Genomic DNA, 23,314 nt, shown 5'->3' on the forward strand with positions numbered 1-23,314 from the left:
TGAGTCTTGTTTACAATGTACTGCACCTATGAAGATATTACATGCACATGCATAACTTTTTGTACAGTCTGTTTCTCTTTGTAGGGTTCACACTCTCCTTGCTGTTTATTTTGGTTTACCGTTTCTGCCTCTCTTTATTTAGGAAATGTCCAAATTCCGTCTGCTGCACCTACAGAGTTTGCACAACTTTGTTTCACTTGCCACAGCAGAGCTAATCTGGCTGAATGAGAAGGAGGAAGAGGAGCTCTCCTTCGACTGGAGCGACAACAATCCGAACATGCAGGCCAAGAGCAACTATCACAGGGTAGGTGTCCCACAGAAGGGCAATCTGCCACTATGCAAATCTCCACGTTCATATAAAAATAATAGGTGCTGCATGGTAGGGGCATCTAACAGCCGAGCCAGCTAACACCACCTACCGATGCACAGGGTTACTGCTAATGAAAAATCTCTGGATCCAGACTTGCGCTTGGGGGAAATTCTAAGGTAAATAATCTATAACTAGAATATGTTTCTACCAGATACATCATTACATAAGGTAAGTAACTAGTTCAACAGCTCTACAGACATGGTTGCAGGTGTATGGTAACTACAGAACCCTTTAAAGCAAAACACAACTTCTTTCTGCTTCTGTTCAAGTAAGCAAAGCCAGAAAGTCTAGTGTTTAAAGATGAAGCTCTTCAGAGGAGAGCTTCCTACAATTCCCTTCCCTGAAGAGGTCTGTTTCACACCATTCTTGCTTTCTTTATCATCTGTATGTGGTTTCCTTTAATTGCAGCATATTTTGCTGGTTATCTCTGCTGCTAGGGATGTCTTATTATTGTTGTCTTTTTTTAGAGACCTATTTGAAAGGTTTTTGCATTCTAGACCTTTCCTTCATCACCAATTAACTCCATTTAGAAGATTTAGCTCCTCTTTCCAAGCAGTGCACACATTGCAATGATAATATAGTGTTGCTGTAGGTACTCAGGGCCTAGGATCAGGCTGTGACCTATAGTAGTTGTGCATGTTGTTAGACCAGTGTCCTTCAAGACTTTCAAGGAGGGGGAATGAGAAGGCAAATGTTGAGTAAAAGGGTGTCTCCCATACTCAGACCCACGTTTGCTTTCAGTTGGCCATCCTGCTTTAGAGAGACTGTTTGGGGAGTTTTGTAGGTTGCCAGCAAGTGCACACCTGGAATATACATGCTCCCTCTGATAAGGGTGGAGCTTCAGCCTGATTCTGAGAAGGGTCTCTCTGCATGTCTGCAATCTTTTCATCAAGACAGTGCTTGATGTTGGGGAAATTTTGTTGGAGAAACATACAGAACCAGATCTCATGCAACAGTTTCAGAGACTCAACCAGCCTGAATATGTTTGAATAGTTTAGTGACTCAATGCAAAGAACTATTAACTGGTTGTCATTACTGGTTACATCCGCCCTGATTTCTTTTAGGCTTTTGAATTATTCTCTAAATGAAATTGGATGTCTCGGTGCTACAATCTTGGGCCAGCCAACAACAGTTTTCGTTACTTGTGTGATGTTAAACATTACACTCCTGGCCTAAAAAGGAATGTGTATAAATAAATTGCTCTGGACACTTCCAAATTTGATGGCTTGTAATGTGATGTTGCTTTCTGTAATATCTGAGCAGGTGCATCAGTGGTGATCCATGGATCTCTGGCCAGCTAAGCTCACCCAGTAAACCAGATCTGCACTGGATGATTCCTGGGAGTGTTGCACCTTTATCATCTTTGATCTACTTGAGCTGGCTCTTGAAGTCCTCCGATGCAAACATTTTAGCCTTCCTCAAGGCATTGACAAACGAAAGGAAAGACCTTCATCCCACTAGGTGTTAAATGTTCAAGTGGAAAATAATTTGTATTTAGTAATTAAGTACCCTAGAAAGGTGTTCTACCTCTTTTCCTGCCAGAAGAAAGTTGTTCTTTCTTTGAATTTTAATTTCTCTAAATGAGTCCTGCAGTAAGCTTCTTTCAGTGTGCATTTGCATTCACTTACTGATCCTAGAAGCATCCCATTTAAGCATCCTTCTTTTAGACTGTATAATGTGAGACTATAAGCATCTCGAACAGTCTGACAAAAATAAAAAAATATCCCCAGCATGAGAACTCTATCTCCACCTTAAAAATCTAATCATTTCCTTTTGTGTAAACACTGTAGTACACTTCCATTTGAAGTGCTGAACAAATAAATGAAATTTAACAAATTAAAAAGTGAAGACTATTCATACTTAAGGCTTATTTTGTAAGCAAGCTTTTCTTACGACACATTCTGCTTGTAGAATTAGGTAAATCCAAGCTTGTTCAGCAGCTGAAACTCACCTTAATCTAGAATTGGCTGTTTTAGGAATTGTATGCATTTTTATTTTTTGAAGTTGTGACTAACTGCTTTCCCCTTTTGTTGTGTCCTGTTAGCCCTGCAACCCTCTATAGCAAATGCTTATTTCTAAGTTTTTTCATTTTTGTAGGACTTAACCCTAGAGCTGGAGGAGAAGCGGGATGTCATCCAGACTCTTCAAGAGAAGGCTGAGCTTTTGTCACTGCAGAACCACCCAGCTAAGCAGACAGTTGAGGTAAGACAGGAGAAGTACTACATGCAGTATCTACTACATAGAATCTTTGCTCTGTTTGAAACTATTTCTGCAGAATCAATAAACTTGTGCGGAACATGCTGCTCACTAGTCATCACTATCATTTGGCACACAGAGTTAAACTTCAATTTAGAGATTTATAAAATGTTCAAATCCTTCTACACACCAATGATGCATTGGAAGCACTTGGGTTTTGTAAACACTTCACCCATCAGCTGGATGTAGGCTGGTCAAAATAAGTTAGAAAAGTAATATGATAGTTACCCACAAATTATAATACAAACTAACACACTCATTTGAGAGGTCATCAGTGATGTTCTAAATTATTCCATAGAACATGTCATGAGTGATGTAATATTTGAGGTCATAAGTAGTGCCAGGTGGGGGTGCATGTTATAGTAGCTCTGTGCACTAGAACTGTTGAAGGTCTGTGATTATTTTTTTTTTTGTTCTAAATGTTAATGTTGTCACTGACATAATCACATAACTAGAACTTTACTTTATCCTTTGATTTTTTTCTGTGACAAGATATATATATATATATGTATGTATATATTTATATATATGAATGTGTATATATATATATATCAGGTCAGCTTCTCCCTCCTTCCGGAAAACAGAAATCAAAGGACACTTCGGATTTCCAGAGGCTGCATTTATTCGGGCTTAAAAACACAACCGGTTTTGGCGTTTGCCTTCCTCAGGTGCTTGTTGCCCACAGCGTACTCCTCGTTTTAGGATGTTATAAGGGCTCCTCCTCCAGGTGGTTAAAGAAGCCCCTCCTTCCACTGGTTCAATCCGCTTGCGCCGATTCCGGGGACTACCAGTCCCACAATGCAGCATTTGGAAAGTTCAGTGCTATGTGGAGTCGCCCGTTGTTCCAGCAATTTTCACCTCTGACTCCATACTCTCATTGCCACAAACACCTGCCCGGTACACTTTTAGGAGACACTGTTAGTAAACCAGCATCTCACCTAGCTGTCTAGGCCCGCCGCACTGCAGCAGCTTGAGCGCACCAGGTAGGAAATCGTGGCGGGTCACGGTTATTGTCCAATGCCTTGGTTAACGTCAAAAATTGCCCATGTTTTCCCCGTCCACTTGTGTCGAGATGGTCCTTTGTACGCTCCACAGGCAGAGCGTGAAATATCAGGTCAGCTTCTCCCTCCTTCCGGAAAAAAGAAATCAAAGGACACTTCGGATTTCCAGAGGCTGCATTTTTTCGGGCTTAAAAACACAACTGGTTTCGGCGTTTGCCTTCCTCAGGTGCTTGTTGCCCACAGCGTACTCCTCGTTTTAGGATGTTATAAGGGCTCCTCCTCCAGGTGGTTAAAGAAGCCCCTCCTTCCACTGGTTCAATCCGCTTGCGCCGATTCCGGGGACTACCAGTCCCACAATGCAGCATTTGGAAAGTTCAGTGCTATGTGGAGTCGCCCGTTGTTCCAGCAATTTTCACCTCTGACTCCATACTCTCATTGCCACAAACACCTGCCCGGTACACTTTTAGGAGACACTGTTAGTAAACCAGCGTCTCACCTAGCTGTCTAGGCCCACCGCACTGCAGCAGCTTGAGCGCACCAGGTAGGAAATCGTGGCGGTCACGGTTATTGTCCAATGCCTTGGTTAACGTCAAAAATTGCCCATGTTTTCCGCGTCCACTTGTGTCGAGATGGTCCTTTGTACGCTCCACAGGCAGAGCGTGAAATATCAGGTCAGCTTCTCCCTCCTTCCGGAAAAAAGAAATCAAAGGACACTTCGGATTTCCAGAGGCTGCATTTATTCGGGCTTAAAAACACAACCGGTTTCGGCGTTTGCCTTCCTCAGGTGCTTGTTGCCCACAGCGTACTCCTCGTTTTAGGATGTTATAAGGGCTCCTCCTCCAGGTGGTTAAAGAAGCCCCTCATTCCACTGGTTCAATCCGCTTGCGCCGATTCCGGGGACTAGAAGGCATAGAAGGCCAAAAAAGAAGCAGAAACCTCTGGGTAGTTCTCAAATTTAGATGGAGAGAAACTCCTGTATAGAGCACCCTAAAACACCAGCGACACTCTGAATTGCTCATCTCAAATGTCTGCTTTTCTATCATAGTTTTTACATTTAGGATTAGCACATTGTCCCTTTCTATCTCGGCGTGGATGGCAAAGTCTTTTGGCATTTCTACACGTGTTTCGCTATCGAAAGAGCCGTAATTATAGCGAAACATGTCAGGGGTTGCTTCTATTCATTCCATGTTGGCTTGGATGGTATTTTACCAATCCAAATCTCTAATACTGTGCCTAGATTGGTAAACGGCTTTTGTCATTTTACAGCTTGGCATGGATGGCACTGTGCTAATCCTATGCTGAAAGATTTTGTTGTAGAAATGGCAAAAGACGTTTCCCTTACCTTTCTGTCTTTGATAGAAAAGCAGACATTTGAGAGGAGTGCCGCTGGTGTTGTAGGGTGCTCTATACAGGAGCAGCTCTCCACCTAAATTTGAGAATTGCTGAGAGTTCTCTGATTCTTTTTTGCACGTGTGTGCGTGTGTGTGTGTGTAGAGAGAGAGAGGGCTATATATATATATATGTGTGTGTGTGTGTGTGTGTGTTATCTGGAGTACCTTATTCTTATGGAAGTTGATTTATATTAGCAAATAGTGTGTGACTATATATATATGTCCAAGGATGTGTGGCTTTGGATACACATGCTTTGCATACTCTTGCTATCTATTGTTGGATCCAGATGTGTGCAAGTTGTTTTTCTTCAAAGAAGTCTTTCGAGTCCCAAGGTAGAGTGACTCCTCCTCTTGGTAATAATGTGCATGGACCACATACACTTCTACTCTCATGCTCACTCTCACATTTACTCACTCTCAGGTAGCAAGTAAGGTAGGGCGATCTAGAAGCTTGGCTTATCTCTTGACCAGCTCTTTCGTAATATGTCCTTGCAGCCGCCTAGGAGGCTGTGGAGGATTTTCAAAAGCCAATAAGCTTGCACTGCATATAAAACACAAGTTGTGGTGTGACTGATGGATTTATAGTGAATGACAGATGTTTCTGAATATCAGTGGTCGCACTTTGCGCTGTTTGCTTACTGTAACTTCTGGGAATATTCTCCCAATGTATCACTTTTTGCCAATCCAGGAAGAATGTTGATTTGCTTAAGATTTTCCCACAGGTGTATGGTTTGTTTCTACAGCTGCTCATATCCAAAGAAAAGCTCTGTTTTTGTTGCTTATTGATAGTGCTTGTGTTGGAATGTGGTTCTTGGACTAAAATTGGGATGTATATAATCTAACAGCTGTCATGTTTAGACATTCAGTCCTATGGTTTGTAAATGGAGACTCCCAAACTTTCAGATGATGTTTTTGTGATTCCAAAAGGCTCTCCCTCTGTATTGGAGTCTCTGGCTCTCAAGAAGATGCTTTCTGATCTCCTAGCACACCATAATTACTAAACCACTTGTTGTAGCTCCTGGATGATGAGCAGCTGAGGTTTGTCAACATCGTTTCAGCATAAGGCAAAAGCAGTGGCATTTACATTTTAGATTCTTTTTCAGCATCTGAGCATGGGATTGGAGTCTGAGTTGTCTTTATGGCTGTTGACACCAGAGTACAACTGTTTTCACCTTTAGGTGGGTGGCCACCTAAGTCCTGAGTTATCCAGCCGGGCTCTTCTTTAATATCTTTCTCCTCTTGTCTTGGAACCAGATATGCATCAGTGCTCTAGTTCGCTATTTAGAATAGTGAGGATATGCTTCAGTCAAGACAACAAAACTGCCGGAAGAGTACCAGAACGCAAGGACTGTGTACAGTCGTGTTTGGGGTAAAGGCACAGCATTTTCATAGCACAATTCAAGAAGCAAAGAGGGAGTTTGTGAGGCACCACTGGCAGGATGTTTTCACCACAGTCAAATACAGGCCACAGAGGGGACATTATCCTCATATTGTCATGCTGTGTGGCAGGTAATTTGGTGTCTTCTTCAGGGGAGTGGCGCATTAACTGACATGAACATTATCAGGGTGACCTTAGATAGATCCAATATTTAGGTTTAGTCTCTTAGGGTGAGTAAGCAATTCTGTAGTACTATGTATACGTCCTCCACCTCCTTAAGAGAGCTCATTGGTTTATCTAGCTATGGCCTCAGAAGACAGACTGGTTGAGCTCTGTCTTCTGTGCTCTGGACCACAGTCCTTCGGCAGAGTTGGTGTGGAAGACAGCCAGTCCTCAGCTTGTAGTTATATGATGCAACCATACTGAACACTCATGCTCAAGTGTATCTTTCATTCAAAACTTGCAACTGCAAAAGTAACTCAGTCCTTGACGGGAAAAGTTGCCTATTCCAACAACTGCCAGATGATTTTCAGATCATTCCAAGTATCTTTGGGTTGTGTTAAAAGAGAGGAAGAGGCACCCTGTGTCCTTGAATGCGAATGTTGGTCATAGTCGGTGGTGGTGGGGGCAATCATAACAATTAAGTATCATGTAAGCCTGTTGCGTTTAGGTGAGAACTTGTACCTGCAAATAAAAAGTCAAAAATGTGAAGTAGCTGATTGCCTAAGTTCCACCCACCTCATTGGGCTCTCATATTTGGATTTAAGCTCTGGTGAATGTGGATTGTTCATCATGGTTATTCCAATAGACCCCAAAAATCACAAATGACTTGTGGGAAGGATTGCAAACGTGCACTGTAACCACTCGCTTGCATATTTCAACTTTGTGGTTATTTGGGGATTTTAATGGAGTTGGTGGGGGATAGAATGTGTTTTTATTGAGATACTTTCTACTTTTCGCCCACAAATAGTAAACTAACATCTTCCAGGTAGCTACCATAACAGCTAGATAACAGAGAGTTGCTTTCTCTAGAAAAACAAGCATTTACAATGCAATAGGTCTCGCAGTGACATTGTTTTGAGTAAATGGCCTTGTAAATGACATTGTTTTTTATATTGTTTATGTTTTGTAAAAAATGATTAAAATGATTGTAATGTAAAATGCAAATAGTGTTAAAATTTGTAAATGGAAAAGTTATTAATTGCATTTATATGAGTGCGAGCTATTGGCTTTGTAAATGTTAATTCCTTGGGTCAATGTGAGTTTTGTTAAGCAAAATAAATATAATGTATTTGTAATGCTAATAGGCTAAAGTTAGTGCAGATGCTCAGCACCGGTGAGGCCCAGGACCACTTAAAGCCCTGCACCCACGCATACAACTCCCCCACTGCATTGTCATTTCCTATGCTGCTCCCAGATTTTGACAACTGTGTACCTTCGTCACACAATTAACACTATCACATATATGAGGTTCGCGCTGCAGAGTGGCCGGACTACAGATTCATTAGTCATCCGGGAACATCTGGTTATGTCCCAGGAGCGTGCTGTGTGGGGGAGGCGGGTAGGGTCCACTCATCATGCTGGCCAGACACAGGTATCCCCGCCCGCGTGACTCATGCTGACTCCATGCCTCTGTGGCCCAGTTAGTGCATGGGAGAGTACCAGCCCCTCCCCCTTGTGCTTAGAGGGTGGTGGGTGGCTTATCATGATGATAACCATTAGTAGTTAAATCTTTCGGGCCAGGGGTGGGAAGTTTTGGTTCTTCTGGCGAGTGATTTGGCCTAACTTAACTGGTTAGTTTCGGTGTGGTTTGGTTTTATTTCGTAAACCTAATTTCACCTTAACTTCTAATGGAACATCTATCTGTTATATAGTCAGGGTCACTGGAGTTGTGATTGAACGTTCGCAGCCTTTTCCACATGATTATTGCAATCATGGACGTGCACCTCAGAATATAAGAACACATAACATAGAAGGGCGACAATGGCCGCCCATCCATCCCCGCCTCACTGAAAATAAACACTAGTAACGCAGGGATGCACTGAAAATGCGCAAATATTTGGAAATCTTGCAAAGCCTTTGGCACCTATCTAGTGATCTTTTTATGTAACAAATGTCTCAAATTAAGAGAGCCGAAGAACGGTGATCTGCCCAAGATCACATCATTTGGTAAAGTAGAAAAGCCGGGATTAATACTGAAGTATACCAGACCCAGGGACATGAACTTTACAACTATCCCATATCATCCTACTCTGATGTCCATTTATGGAAAATTGGTTATTTTAGCTCGGAAGTAGGCGCAGGAGAAATAAGTGTTATGCGAACTCATTCTACAGACGATAATAACAAAAAACACCTCTACTACGACCAAAAAGTATGCAATAACATTAAAACCACCCCCTTGCTAGTACTCCTACCAATTAGACTGATACTAACAACATAGTTATTAACGGGAACAACATATGATTCACATATCCAGCTCCATGACACAGCTCCCTCGTGTGAAATGCTGTAAACACCACATTTTGTAACCCGATGAATGCACTGCAAAGATTGTCTGTACAACCGTTCAGCCGTCCACAGAGACATCAATCCGGTGGGACTGGCGCAACCTTTCACCCTTCTGAGGTCGATAAAACACTAGGTCCATTCAGCGGGCTTCTGATGAGGGCGCCTATTGTGCTTCTGGGAGGCAGCAAGACCTGGCAGAAAGTGTCACTTAGGACCCTGATTTTAACATTATCCCTTAGTCCATTTATTCGCAACTAGCACACAACTGTGAAGCCCCCCAGCACAGATATACAGCCTACACACGTCACAACAAGAGCAGTGACAACAATACAGGCACGCGCCTGTGCACGAAAGTAAACCCTGCACCCTGCACCCTTACTCTCGGTGCTTTAATTAGCGCACCATTCCATTAGCTGAAGTCACAACCTATGCAGGGGTCAAAAACCCCTCCCCCGCACATCCCATATTCCCACCCACAAACACCACACACGTCGAGAAAAAGGTGGACCACAGACCACAGCACTGGTTGTGAATCAGAGAAAACCTGAGCTTAAAGCTGGGTTCTTTTTTTTAAACCACTGTGATCCTGGGCAATTTACTTAATTTTTAGTGCCGCTGTTCGTGTGTGTACCAACATAATCCTTTAAACACATCATGTACACCAGAACTAGGCGCTATGCAACAGAGGCCCAGACCCTTCCCAATTACCTCCAGTTAGGGAGAGACCGAGAGAGAGGGAGAGGGAGAGAGCACCAATGCTGGGGGCATAGAGAAAGAGGCAGTAACATTAAACATGGGACAGTGACAGAACTGGCCGAAGAAACAGTGAGACACACAAGATGTACTACGGTGGCAAAAGCACTCGCACCCCCTCATATGTTTCCAGAGACAAAACTGTGCATTATTTAAATAGGGACCAAATTGATGTTAGTTTATAGTTCTTCAACCAAAACCCAACCACTGCTGCCAAGGCGGCGATGGGTTGTCCGGCCAGCGCTGTAGAGATGGGGTTCGTGGTTCCACCATTTTGGGCTGCTGAACTCCGGGGGGCTGCAACAGGACGGGCTTGAATCCCACGGTCCTAAAGCCGGACTCTGCCCTGGAATACAGGGGGTCGCAAACCCGCAAATCATTTTTTATTTCCCGCTGCTAAGGCTACCGGCACCACACCCCCAGCACCCCCTCCCTGGACCTGAGGCAAGGAATGCTGTGGTGACCTACCCAACATCCAGTTGAGGATGGCAGCTGGGATCAGACCCTCCGCATCGGGTTATGGCGTGGGGAACCGGCGGGAAAAAGAAGCAGCATCAGTAAGGGCGCCAGGAGCAGCGGGCTTCACTTTTGCACCTTTTTTCGAAGGCGGGCTGCAAAGGACGATCGACACGTGGACATGGGGCAGCGTGACTGGAGCCTCCACCCCCACCTGTGCCACAGATCGAAGCGGTGAGCCGGGTCTCATCTCTGCATTCCCGGTGGTAGTAGGGATAGAACGAGGGCAGCATAGCGAAAGCCTTCACCCCTGCCCAGCAGAACAGCAGAAGCGGAGCACTGTGGCTGCACTGCGGAGAAGACGGCGCCATTAAAAATAAAAAAAAGCAGAAGGGACAACATAGTAACCAATCTAAAGACGCAATACCGTAGCGATAAACGTTTTAAGCATTTGTCCACTATAACAAAATTAATAATCGTCCGTCATAAAAAAAAAAACTTGCTGACCTGCAGCAGGCGCCACCCCCCGCCCTCTCTGCCCTCCCCCTCCCCACACTCTCCTCCCAATAAAAACAAGCACATTAGTGGCGGGAAGGGGCTTCCGTAGACATCTCCCTGTTGCGCCCTTAAGTCGAAACATAGCAGCACCCCACTCCCCGGCCCGTAAACCGGACTCACCGGCAGCGAGCAGCAGCAGCGGGAGGCACGGCTCCATAGCCGCCTCAGGCTCCATCAGGCTCCGCCCCTCCCGCCCGGCGTCGAAGTCCCGCCCGGCGTCGACGACACTTCTGTTGCCAGGCAACGGCCCCGCCGGCACCAATCCCAGCGCGGCTCCTCGTCTGACGTCAGAGGAGCTGCGCTCGGGATTTGTGCGGCTACCGAAGTTCCCGGGCTGCGGCGGTGTTAACGGGGAGGCAACTTTTAATTTACATACAATGCCGCTTTGGGAGGCGGCGGTGATTTGAGACAGCGCACCTTCTACCACAGTGCCTTCCCATGCGTAAGGGGAGAGGAGCCCGGTGAGTGGGGTTGAGGGTGGGGGTGTACGCGCGTGTGTCTCTTTGAGTGTGTTTGTGCGTGCGTGTGTGTGTCTGTTTAAGGGGGGTGCGTGTGTGTATGCAGCGTGTGTCTGTTTAAGGGGGGTGCGTGTGTGTGTATGCAGTGTGTGTATGTGCGCATGCGTGCGGGAGCCTTTCTGTGCATGGGAATATCAGGCACGGCGACATGCGCGCTCACGAGCTACAATCTCCAGGAGGAGAAGCTCGTGACAGTCTGCAGTCCACATTCCCCCGAAAGTGACAACATTAGTTGTCTCCCTAGACAGCAAAGCTTCGCTTTGCTTTCGTCTAGGCGAGACCTAAAAACACTGGAGGTACCCCAAGCGTGGAAAAACGTGGTGCATCAATGGAGCACGTTTTATTCCCACTCAAGTACTTATGTTTGCAATAGCTTGACAAAAGGTCGGTGAGAGTGGTTTTTAGTGTTTTAGATGGACATCAAATTTTGCATTCTTCCTAGCATAGGTTCATACTCCATGTTTCATGGCCATAATCCTCATCCAGCAGTCTTAAGACACTTTAATTCATTCATCTACTACATATCCTACCTGGGGAGAGTTCTTTCCATTAGGTTTGTATTGTGGCTTCTGCCATGTCATCACCAGGGCACCCACTCTGAAAGGATTTAGTGAGGGAACAGCCAACTTTGTTCCAGTGTAATGTCAGATCCTGCATGTCTGTTTGACTATGGATCAGACTTCTTGGTCAATTTCACGTTTACGGTTGTTTAAATTGTAGGTTACTCTGTTACTTTCACAATGATATAACCAGGAGACTCTCTTTCTAGCAGCTGCTGTATCTCACTAAACCTTCAGTGTCATAGAAAATATAAATGCAAATAAATAACTATGATTCTTTTGCTGGGATCTGCTCCAGTGTATTCTCACAGTAGTGGGTGTTTTTTTGATAGGCATACAGTGCTGCGGTACAGTCCCAGTGGCAGTGGATCAAACAGCTGTGCCTGTGTGTGGATCAACACATATCTGAGAACACCTCTTATTTTCAGGTAACAATACATGTGTGCTCTTCTCTATTTTTTTGTTTACTTTGATAAGACTCAGTGCAATCATCCTAAGCCTATTTCCTCTACTCTTTATTTTTCCATGCTATTCCTTTTCTCTTGTTTAACTTTCTTTTTCTGGCCCTCACTGCACCTTTTCCTTCTCTGTTGTGTTCTTCACTTGCTATTCTCCTCTGCTCTTCTTCCTCCACCTATGATCTTTCCACTCTTTCCCGCAGGTCTCACTTTTCTAGTTGTCTTTCCTCTTTTTCTTCGCTCGGTTAACACTCCTTTTTCTTCTTTTCATGTCCCTCTCCATTGAATTCCCTGCTCTTTTCCTTTCCTCGGTCTTCTATCTCTCCCCATGTCCACCTTCCTTGTCCACCTCTTTTTCCTCATTCTCCGATACTCATTCTCCTGTTCACTTGTTTTATTCTGCTTTTCATTCTCGATTTCTTCATCCTCTATTTTCACTCTTTTTTCTGCCTCCTCCCCCAACACACACACTCACACTCTCTCGTTCTCTCTTGTGCTCTCTCTCTCGTGCTCTCTCTCACATGCTCTCTCTCTTGCTCTTTCTCTCTTGCTCTCTCTCTCTTGCTCTCTCTCACATCATGCTCCCATTTCTTTCTTACGATTATGTGCCTAATTCGCCAACTTTCTGCTTTGTGTTCTCAGTTCTTCAGTGATATGCGCGAGTCTGAAACATATCTTCGGAACCTCCAGGAGTCAATCAAAAGGAAATATTCATGCGAGCTGAGCACTAGCATGTCCCGGCTGGAGGATCTTCTCCAAGACTCCATGGTACGATGCACACATGTTGTCACAAGACTCTAGTGGCTGAACGGGTTCCTTTCGCCGTCTTTAGCTTTGTTTTAAAAGGAGAACCCACGCAATCACTGGTCAGCTGTTTCAGGGAAGCTAAAATTGTATTTAATGTACTTTGACATTAAACAGTTAGTGCCCATTGTCCACAAAAATAACCTTATAGCCCATGTTCCATTGAAATGTCCAAAGAAATGGTATTTTAGTGCTTTAGTTCGAAGAGTGAGGTTGGGCTAGATTAGGCTGGTGCCCCTACATGGGCAAGCAAATTCTTAGCGCCAGACGTTGAAAGAAAGCAGCTACCTTACTGCTTTGTATTATTGGTAGTAGGGAATCTCATGTCCCAGGTACACAGGTTGTCTTCGTAACTCTGATACTGGAAGGCATTATTAATAGGTTAATATTCTTGTTACCTCATTTGGCTCTATGCTTTGATTTGCGACATTGAGTTTCTATTCAGAGTCTGATAGGGAGTTCGCTTTTTTTGCTAGGTGATTGATCAGGATCCTTTTCGCTCACTGATCAAGATGGGAGCCTCTCTAGGAACTGGAGTTTGTCATTGTCTGGTTGGCTCTGTTATGGAGTTATTACTCTCTCTTGCTCCCTCTGTGATTAGGCTGTGAATCTTTTCTGCTTAGTCCAGCATGATTGGGCTTTCGGTCTGTTACAATATTTAGACCCTCTATGGATGAATGCTTGAGATGGGAGCTTCTCTTGCCTAGTAGCTGGCTTTGTCTTGAAGCAGGGATCTCACTGTCCCTATGATCACAGCTGCGTGATTAGACCATTGCTTGCTCAGAAGTAAGGCTAGGCAAAATCACATAATTTTTTTATGCAAAATTTAATGAAATGTTAGTTTACTTTTTTACCCTAATACACACTTTACATTGAAAGCCTTGGAAGATTCCGGCAGTAGACTGGTGCAAGTACAAAGTGTCTCTTGTTGAGACAGTTTTGACTGGGATCAGTCTCCCGCTGATACCTTACAAAACTTTTTAAAGTGAGATGCACACTTTGGTAAGCGCCAAATGACTTAATGTATAGCATTGAGAAAGTTCTGGATTTTTGCAGTCTTCGTCAGCGGAGTTGAAACTTCTGTTCAGAACATGAGCTTAGAATTTCGATTTTCCAGCATTTCGCCTGCAAGAGCGATTCTCTCACTGAAGGGTTTAATCAGTAGCAGATGGAAACATTTCTGCGCCTAGCTTTAGGATTGAGGAGAGCACCTTTTTCCTTCTATTTTGTCGAGTTGCTTGACCAGGCTGGGGGTGTGACTTGATGTCTGGGTGGGATGAAAACCTCTTTTCTTGTATTTTGCTTTATAATGTAGACCAGACCTCAATTTCTTAAAGGTTGTGATTCCCATTACTTTTTCCTGGAATGTAACCCAGTGTGATACTTTGCTTGCCCTATGCTTTGCTAACCTAGTGTTTGCATTTTTCACTCCTTCAATTCACAGGATGAGAAGGAGCAGTTAATTCAGTCGAAAAGTTCTGTTGCTAGTCTTGTTGGACGCTCAAAATCTATTGTCCAGTTAAAGCCAAGAAATTCGGACTATGCACTCAACAGCACTCTCCCCATCAAAGCCATCTGTGACTATCGGCAAATCGAGGTAAGGACTTTAAATTCTTCTTTCTGCTTTCCACATTAGGTACAGCCAACATTGGCAGTGCAGGATCACACTTAGTATCATTTGAAGTTTTGGGTCACAACATATTTTGAAGTTTAAAGTTGGCTTTCAGAACACTTTTAAGTTTGAATCTAGCATTTTACCAATCTGGGCTGAATATTGATGAACACTGAGAAAAGCATTTCCAGAAGAAGCCCTTTCTTTATTGTAGATTGTAATTGCATTTATATAGGGCTTACTACCCCTGACTAGGCGTTGAAGCACTTTTTGGCGAGTAGCACTCTACTCTGGAACCCAAAAAGTTTAAGTGGTAATATGAAATTAATTTCAGTCGTGGACATGGTAGTCTCTTAATTGGATTGAAAAGAATAGTGGAGGGATATTCACACACTAGAAATGCTCCTCCAAAGCCAGATATTTGGCCCAGCTGGATAACAGGAATGTTATTGTGACAAAGAAGTCTCTGTTGCTCTACCAGGATGGATGCTGCTGTAGCCTCTTTGAAGCCTGTCTATTTACAGGCTTCCAACCATGGAGGCGGCTCTGTAATGTCAGTGTCTCGCTGTACCTTTTCTAAGGACACACAGGCACACTCTGGCATTCAGGAAACATTTATTAAAGAGTAAAATGGAAAACATGCACCACATTTGCTACTTTCAGTTCCATATTTAATATATTATTTTTGTCTACCACCACTCTATCGATGCCTTAGTATAAGGGTGAGTCTACAGAATTTAGATTCATGCATTTCATCATGCAGGTGGCCAGTAATATTAACAGTCACAGGACTAAGAGGAACCCTTGGGCTTTATGCCATCTGTATATTAATCCTCCCCCGTCCCCAGGTGAAAAGCATGCTCTGTGTTTATAATAAATGCCCTTGTGTTTTTTTTTAATAAAGGTCTTTATTGAAGTGTCATAGGATACAATTGGCATCAGCAATGAGCAATAAATACGCATTTTGACTTCAGTCGGCTATCTTTGTACAGACCCCATATACAAATCCGAACCACGCCCGGCAACCCCTGCTCTAGTACAAGGCCCCAGAGACAAACCAGATAAAAACAGCATCATGTAGTAAACCATTCTCGGTGACTGGTTATAGCCCCATATATGACTTAGAATCCCTTCCTCCTCCCCAGTAACCTGGTGGACGTTCAGTATCTCACACATCTGGGTCCCCAAAGGAACCATCTTCATGGGGTGCCTTTAAAATAGATAACACAGCAGCCTAGGCTCTTAAATCATCTTTCAGCATTTCATTTCTGCGGACATGTCTTATCCATAATTCCTCAGCAGTAGCCCATATAAATGCTTGTTAGTGAGGTGATGTGACTGACAGTACTACCAAATGTGGTTCTGCTCCCTCTAAAACAGACTCTTGGGTGCATGGTGGGCACATTCTATATAACCTGGTTCCTTTCTATAAAGCATAGGAAAACATAGATAATGATGTTTTTGTTTTATGGCTCAATGGAGGTTTGTCCAATCATATTGTTTAAACAACTGGATAAGCTAATTTACAAAACTTGGAACACCATGACTGTTGTATGCACTTTGACGTCTGTGTGCTCATTAACAGACTTTACCATTTGATTCTCCTAGATCACAATATGTAAGAATGACGAATGCGTCCTAGAAGACAATTCCCAAAGGACGAAGTGGAAGGTCATCAGTCCCACAGGGAATGAGGCCATGGTTCCATCTGCTTGTTTCCTGATCCCTCCCCCGAACAATGAAGCAATTGATCTAGCGAATAGGTAACTCTCTAGTAGGGGCCTTCAGTCCTGCCCACTGACTGCCTTGCAGTGGTCAGCGGCATTGTCTGCCCTTTGTTCTTTCTGCTGGTCTCTTTGTGTCTTTGTCTAAATCCAGTCCTTTGTGTTAGTCACTCAGCTCATCTATCTGCCTAGAATCTCCCTTTGCTTGCCTATCTCTACCTCAGACTAGGCACTGGTTTTCTGCTGTCTTTCAGACTTGCTGAGTCCTTTACTCTTCTTCCGAATGTTTATCTCTGCAATCTGTTTGTTCCTTTTTCCCTACCTCTGGATTTTGACTTGTATCCATTGACATGTCTTTCTCTTTGGACTCAGTTCCTTTCTTGTCCGCCCATTTTTATGCCCGCTGCATCAATTCCTGTTGTTGGTTTCTATATTTAGACCTATTAGTGTCTGTTGTTTAACCATGTCCTTGGGTTTAGGCCATCATTTTACTTCTAGTTGGTTGATAATGGTATGTGCGACTTCCATCGTCCTTTTCATTTTATTAGTGACAGCTCCACACATTATTGAAAGAATCTTGGATGTTTCAAATACCAAAAGTGTCATTCCTGCTTAGCCTTTCCTCATGCATTGAGATTTGTCCTTTGCAAATCATAATAATATAAGTGTTCCGATTTTTGTTTTCCCCATAAAATGTGTGTTCATTGTTGTGTAGCACACCAGACCACAATCCTGTTTGACTTAATCACCAGTGGTGGGCACGTCCGTGTGTTGTCATGTTTCTATGATGGGATCTGGATTTGTGGGTTTCCGTTTTACTCCTCCAATTTCAACCTATTCCCTAAATCTCTTATGCTTGTTTACATGGGGTGTTTCACTTTGGGATATTCCCTGAATCTCGTGCAGTTCTGTTGTTGTCCCATTCTTGCATGTAGTTGTATTCTTTGGTTCCTATGACATGTTTGATGTTTTGCTATATCATAACATATTGTTTGTAGTATGTGCTGCTACAGATCTCATACTTTGCATACTCCAGTGATTAAATGCTAGACAAGATGTCTCTCCTCGGTTTCGAGACATCACGTGACGACTTCCTCATCCCACAATGCACCAGGACATTCACTCCATCTTAGATTTTGTTTTTTACCTCTATCACGTTCGGACATTGCAGTTTGAGCTTTGGGACTGTCAACAACTTCTCCATTGTTTTGGTTTCAATCGTCGAGTATCCTGATCCATCATCAAAAGGATCATTGAAAGGTGATTTGGTTTTGAACTGCACCAGAGCATTTCTTTTCCAGGACTCGGGTTGTATCAAGAAAGACTGGGGAGGCAGGTATTGAGAATATTCCCTTTCAGTTCTGTATCAGTTGCAACCACACATTTATTTGTATTTATTTTGAAAGTTTTATATAGCGCGAATAAGATCTTTGCAGATATCAGAGCGCTTTACAAGGACACGGGGATAATAATACAAGGTAATAAGGAGTAATACAAAGTAATATTTGAGGTAGTTAGGTACAAGGTGCTTAGTTACATAGGTAGGTCAAAGAACATGAAGTAGGTCACAGGTGAGGTAGTGTCGGTACACTGTGCATAGACAAACAGTTGCGTCAATAATATAAAGTACAATAAATAATAAGCATATACTTGCTTAAGCGTGTTCAAAATATTTGGAGCTTAAAGGTGGGCATAGTTGAGGTGGGTGAGTGCAGGATGTATAGTCCCACAGGTGCAACAGTAGTAGAGAAGTAGGGATCGTTGAGGTGGTGTGGGTAAAGTGTGCAAAGTCAACCAGGTGCGTCAACAATATAACAATATACATAGTCACACAGGTGCGTCAACATTATAACAAAATACAAAGAGTGAGCGTATACAATCAAGTAAGTCGATAATACAAGTAGTACAATAGACCAGGTGGGTCGGGCAGGTCTTACAGAGCAGATTCATGAGTAATACAGAATAGTAGATCATGTGTATTTAGCCATGAGGATCGCTTTAACTTCTTTCTTAAAAAGTGTGTTGGAGGAGATGAGCCTTGTTTCAGGAGGGAGTGAGTTCCAGATCCTGGGTGCCATTCCTGAAAAGGAGCGTTTATATGTTTTTTCCTTCCGAAATCTTCGAGGTTTCAGCAAAAGATTGTTTGTGCTTCTAGTAGTTCTAGAGCCACCCGAAATTGTCAGCTTTTGAGTTAGGTAGGCGGGTGAGTTCATGTGAATAGCCTTGTGTGTCATGCATGCGATTTTCAGATGTATTCTGGCTTCAAAAGGTAGCCAGTTCAGTGATTTAAAGTCCGGGGAAATATGCGAGTGTTTTTTTGAGCCGGTGATGAGTCTTGCTGCGGCGTTAAGGGACGCTCTTAGGGGTGCCGTTGTAGTTAGGGGGAGCCCGCAGAGGGCGGTGCTACCGTATTCTATGTGCGGGATGACTATATATTGTACTGCAGTTTGGAAGTCTTTGGCAGGAAGGAAGGGTTTAAGTTTTCTCAGGGTATTGATTTGGAAGTTCGCTCCTTTGGTTGCCTTGCTGATGTGCTGCTGCATGTTGAGATTGGCGTCAAGTGTTATGCCTAAACATTTTGCTGAGTCTACGACGATGGGTTGTACATTTAGAGCCGTTAAGTGCTTAAGCCATGTTTGAGCCGTGGAGATTTTAGCGGGAGGTGAGATCAGGAGGAACTCGGTCTTCAGCGCATTGAGTTTGAGGTGATTCTCAGCAAGCCAGGATTGGGTGTTTCTGATCGTGGTGTTCAGAAGCATGATGTCCTTGGGAGATTGTATTTTGAGATAAAGTTGGGTGTCGTCGGCATACATGTGAAAGTGAACATTAGATGTCTGTAGCAAAGTAGTGAGAGGTTCCATAACTAGGTTGAACAGTGTTGGGGAGAGGGAGGATCCTTGAGGGACGCCTAGCGATACAGGTACCGGAGAGGACAGCAGGTTGTTGCTTTTGATTCTTTGTGTCCGGTTGTGTAGAAATGAGGTGAACCACTTGAGAACAGTCCCAGATATGCCCATTCTTGTGTTTAACAGTTCGAGTAAGTTCTCATGTTTAACTGTATCGAATGCTGAGGAGAGATCCAGAAGGATGAGGAGGCAGGTATCGTTTTGGTCTAGGATTTGGAGGGCGTCGTCCACTATGTGAGTCATGGCAGTTTCGGTACTGTGCCCTGCTCGGAAGCCTGACTGATGAGCGTTGAGGAGATCAAACTTATCTATGTGTTTAGTCAGTTGTAGCTGTACGCATTTTTCCAACAGTTTAGCGAGAGTGGGAATGTTTGTAATAGGGCGGTAATTGTTTAGATCAGTGGCGTCTGCTGTTGTTTTTTTTAGTAGCGGTGTGACTTGCCCGACTTTGAGGGCGTTGGGGATGGATCCTTGTTGAAGAGAGCTATTGATAATCTTAGTCCAGAGCTGGAGAAGCTAAGGGGAAAAGTCTTTTACAGCGTTAGCAGGAAGGGGGTCAGAGAGGTGATTGGATGGTTTCAAGGTGCTGAGCAATCTGCCAATTTCTTCTTCGGAGTAGGTGCCAAAGGATGACCAAGTAGCATTGTTCTTTGGTTGAGGCACTGCTGTGTGTCGGGGGTTGGAGTACAGGATAGCGTCATTGAGGAGATCGCTTCTTATTCTCTCAGTTTTTTGGATAAAGAAGGCAGAGAAGTCTTCGCAGGAAGGTGTAACGCGCATGGAGCTGAGTGTCTGGGGTTGCTCTTTGGATTGCGTTCTGACTAACTCAAACAATTTTCTTGGGCGGTTTTTAGCTTGGGCGAGCTGGAGGCTGAAGAAATCTCTTTTTGAGCGTTTTATTTTCCTGAAGTAGGCGTTTCTCTGTTTCTTTAGACTTTTTAGGTGCACTGCAGAAGGGGCTGACCTCCAGGTGCGCTCTGCCATTCGCATGGCCCGTCTATCCTCATTGAGGCTCCCGTCATACCATGGGTTGGAAGTCTTCTTGGACGAAACTCTTTTCAGTTGCATGGGCGCCGCCTCATTGATTATTGTGGACATAGTATTGAGATAGTGGTCAGTCAGAAGTTGAACGTCCGTAGCGCCGGAAGGGGGAAGTAGGAGATTGCAGCTGTTAGGCGGTAAGGAGTTTGGGTTGAGTTTCTTCAAGTCTCTTTTCCACGCTTTGTGCTTAGGGGGTTGAACTGAGTTAAGTCTAATTTTTTCATTGATGAGGAAGGAGACAATATGATGATCTGACCAGTCACAAGGTTGGATTGACTCCAGTTGAATAGCGCCCTCTTTGGAGATGATAAGGTCAAGGATAGAACCTCTCTCATGGGTCGGGCTATTGCATATTTGGTTGAGATCAAGTGCGTTGAGAAAGCTTTTGAGGCTGTTTACCACTGTGTCACTGCTGTCATTCCAGTGGAGATTGTAGTCGCCAAGGAAAATTTGGGTGTGCTGCCGTCCTGAGTTGGCTGATATTGTATCCATGAGTTGTTGGACGAAGGAGAGCTTGTCCCCAGGTGGGTGGTATATAATGTGTAGTTGTTGGATCTAGCCCTGATCTCTTGACTGGGTGAGAGTATTCTGCTTAATTCAGAGACTCTGTCCATCACCACCCCTTGTTGTAAATATTTTTGTCCACCCTAAGCGTGGAAGGGTATACTCAGATGTGAGTCCCTTGCTCATTGCACCATCAGGATTCAAGCAAGCCGGGCCGAAGACGGCTGAAATGCCAGAAACCGGTCCCCCGAAGCTTGTTTCCTTCCCAGTGTAAGAATTGGCTTTTGTAGTCTGGTCTGCCCTGTTCCCATGATGCACTGGGCCAGGGACAGACTAATTTGCATACAGCCAGGTTCTGAAACTGGGATGGTGCAATGAGCTAAAAAACGGTGTTAGATCTAGCCCTGATCTCTTGACTGGGTGAGAGTATTCTGCTTAATTCAGAGACTCTGTCCATCACCACCCCTTGTTGTAAATATTTTTGTCCACCCTAAGCGTGGAAGGGTATACTCAGATGTGAGTCCCTTGCTCATTGCACCATCAGGATTCAAGCAAGCCGGGCCGAAGACGGCTGAAATGCCAGAAACCGGTCCCCGGAAGCTTGTTTCCTTCCCAGTGTAAGAATTGGCTTTTGTAGTCTGGTCTGCCCTGTTCCCATGATGCACTGGGCCAGGGACAGACTAATTTGCATACAGCCAGGTTCTGAAACTGGGATGGTGCAATGAGCTAAAAAACGGTGTTGGATCTAGCCCTGATCTCTTGACTGGGTGAGAGTATTCTGCTTAATTCAGAGACTCTGTCCATCACCACCCCTTGTTGTAAATATATAATGTGTAGTGAGCATGCCGGTTTGCTTTCGCTGATGATATCAAGGCAGAGGTATTCACAGGAAGTAAGAGAGGGGGCGGACACTTTAGAGACTGAGAGGTTGCTCCTGTAGATGCAGGCAATTCCGCCGCCTGTCTTTTTAGCCCTGTCAAGTCTAATGATACAGTAGTTGGGGGGGACTAGGATATCCAAGATAGGTGTAGAGGAATCAGACAGCCATGTTTCAGTCAGAATGGCTAGGTCCGGTTCCAGGGACATGATGAGGTCGGCGACCTCCGTGGAATGTCTTTGGGCCGATCTGCAGTTGAGAAGTATGCATTTAAGGCTAGGGGTGCAAAGGGTGGAGGACGATTCTATAATGAGGGGTACATTAGTGAGGTTGTTGGGGACGGCGCCTCTGTTGTTATCCTTTTGGTGCCTGAGGGGGTTAGAGATAATCGTTGGGATGGACATGTTGTTGGTGGCTAGTGGATTTTGGGGAGCCGGGACGTAAGAGTGGAGAAGGGTGTGTACGTCATGGTCTGAGATCGTGTTGGTAGTACGTCTGGGGCGATTGGTGGTATTGCAAGAGGGGGTAGAGGTCCAATGTGGGGAGAGATGTGTGATGAGGCGAGTAGGAGGTGAGGAGGAAGTGTTGTTAGGTGTAGAGGGAGTATTACTCTTGGTGGTAATGTGATTGCAAGTGTTATTGCGATTGTTGGTATTGCGAGGGGGGATAGAGGTCCGGTGTGTGTACTGTTGTGTGGTAGGGCGAGTAGGAGGTGAGGGGGAAGTGGTATTAGGTGTAAGGGTGGTGGTGGGAGGGGGGTGTCTGGGGTGTGTGATGAGCAACTCTTTGATGGAGTGTAGTTCTTCTTTCAATTGGAGGAGGGTGGACATAATGTCCAAGGTGGTGATGGGCGCGGTGTTGGGGGGGGGGGACTGGCGCTGAACAGGCGAATAGGTTGCTGGAGACGGGGGGGAGTCCGGGTGGAGAGGTGGAGCTGATGAAGGGGTTGAGGGTGTTAGCGAGAGGATAGGTGTTATTGGGAAGGGCATCAGTGCTAGGGGGGGAAGCGAAAAAGGGGGCGATGTGGAGGCTGGCTGTTGTGGGGGAGGAGGTGGGATAGTGAGGAGTGAGCGAGGGGGGTGGGAGGTTGAAGGAGGGGTGCAGGCTAGGCGTGGCAGGAGTGCTAAGTGTGGGGGGGGGGGATAGTCGGAGAGAGAGTCATGTTGTGTGGGGTGCCATTGGGGGAGGAGGGGTGTTCTGAGAATATTTGTGCGGGGGACGGGACGGGAGTGCAAAGTGTGGGGGGGGAAATGGGAAGATGAGCGGAGGTACGAAGGTTAGTAGGGGGACTGGGGAAGCGAGTGGTGTATGAAGGGGCGAGGTCTATGTCTGTGTTTGAGGGGCGAGGAGGGGTAGCTGCGATGGGCGGGTGATTGACTGTGGAGCTGGGTGTGAAGGTGAGGTGAGTGTCGTCCTGTTGCTGAACTGGGTTAGGAGAGTTAAGGGTGGGTGCTGTGACGTCAGGGGAGGTAGGACAGGAGGTGATATGCGTGTAAGTCCGAGGGTTGGAAAGGTGCTCTTTGAGAGAGGGGAACAGGTTGTCAAGTAGTTCCAGGTTCCTATCTGTCGCTTGAATTAGGACAATCCCGTTGTTGTAAATAGTGATGGTGGTTCTGCCTGGGAAGAGTTGGGATGA

At 44.8% G+C, this 23,314-nt stretch overlaps 1 protein-coding gene across 4 annotated transcripts in view; it reads left to right on the forward strand.

The window, feature by feature from the left end:
- Window positions 1-23,314, forward strand: part of MACF1 (microtubule actin crosslinking factor 1) — a 990,087-nt gene that overhangs the window by 309,504 nt on the left and 657,269 nt on the right. For all 4 annotated transcript variants that reach the window (XM_078680764.1, XM_078680763.1, XM_078680765.1 and 1 more), the window contains exons 17-22: window positions 143-304; window positions 2,468-2,572; window positions 12,085-12,180; window positions 12,853-12,978; window positions 14,459-14,611; window positions 16,235-16,389. In XM_078680764.1, the coding sequence (XP_078536890.1) occupies window positions 143-304; window positions 2,468-2,572; window positions 12,085-12,180; window positions 12,853-12,978; window positions 14,459-14,611; window positions 16,235-16,389 (797 nt within the window). The remainder of the gene's footprint in view (window positions 1-142; window positions 305-2,467; window positions 2,573-12,084; window positions 12,181-12,852; window positions 12,979-14,458; window positions 14,612-16,234; window positions 16,390-23,314) is intronic.

This window comes from Lissotriton helveticus, chromosome 3_1, assembly GCF_964261635.1.
Source record: "Lissotriton helveticus chromosome 3_1, aLisHel1.1, whole genome shotgun sequence".
Classification (NCBI taxonomy): domain Eukaryota; kingdom Metazoa; phylum Chordata; class Amphibia; order Caudata; family Salamandridae; genus Lissotriton; species Lissotriton helveticus.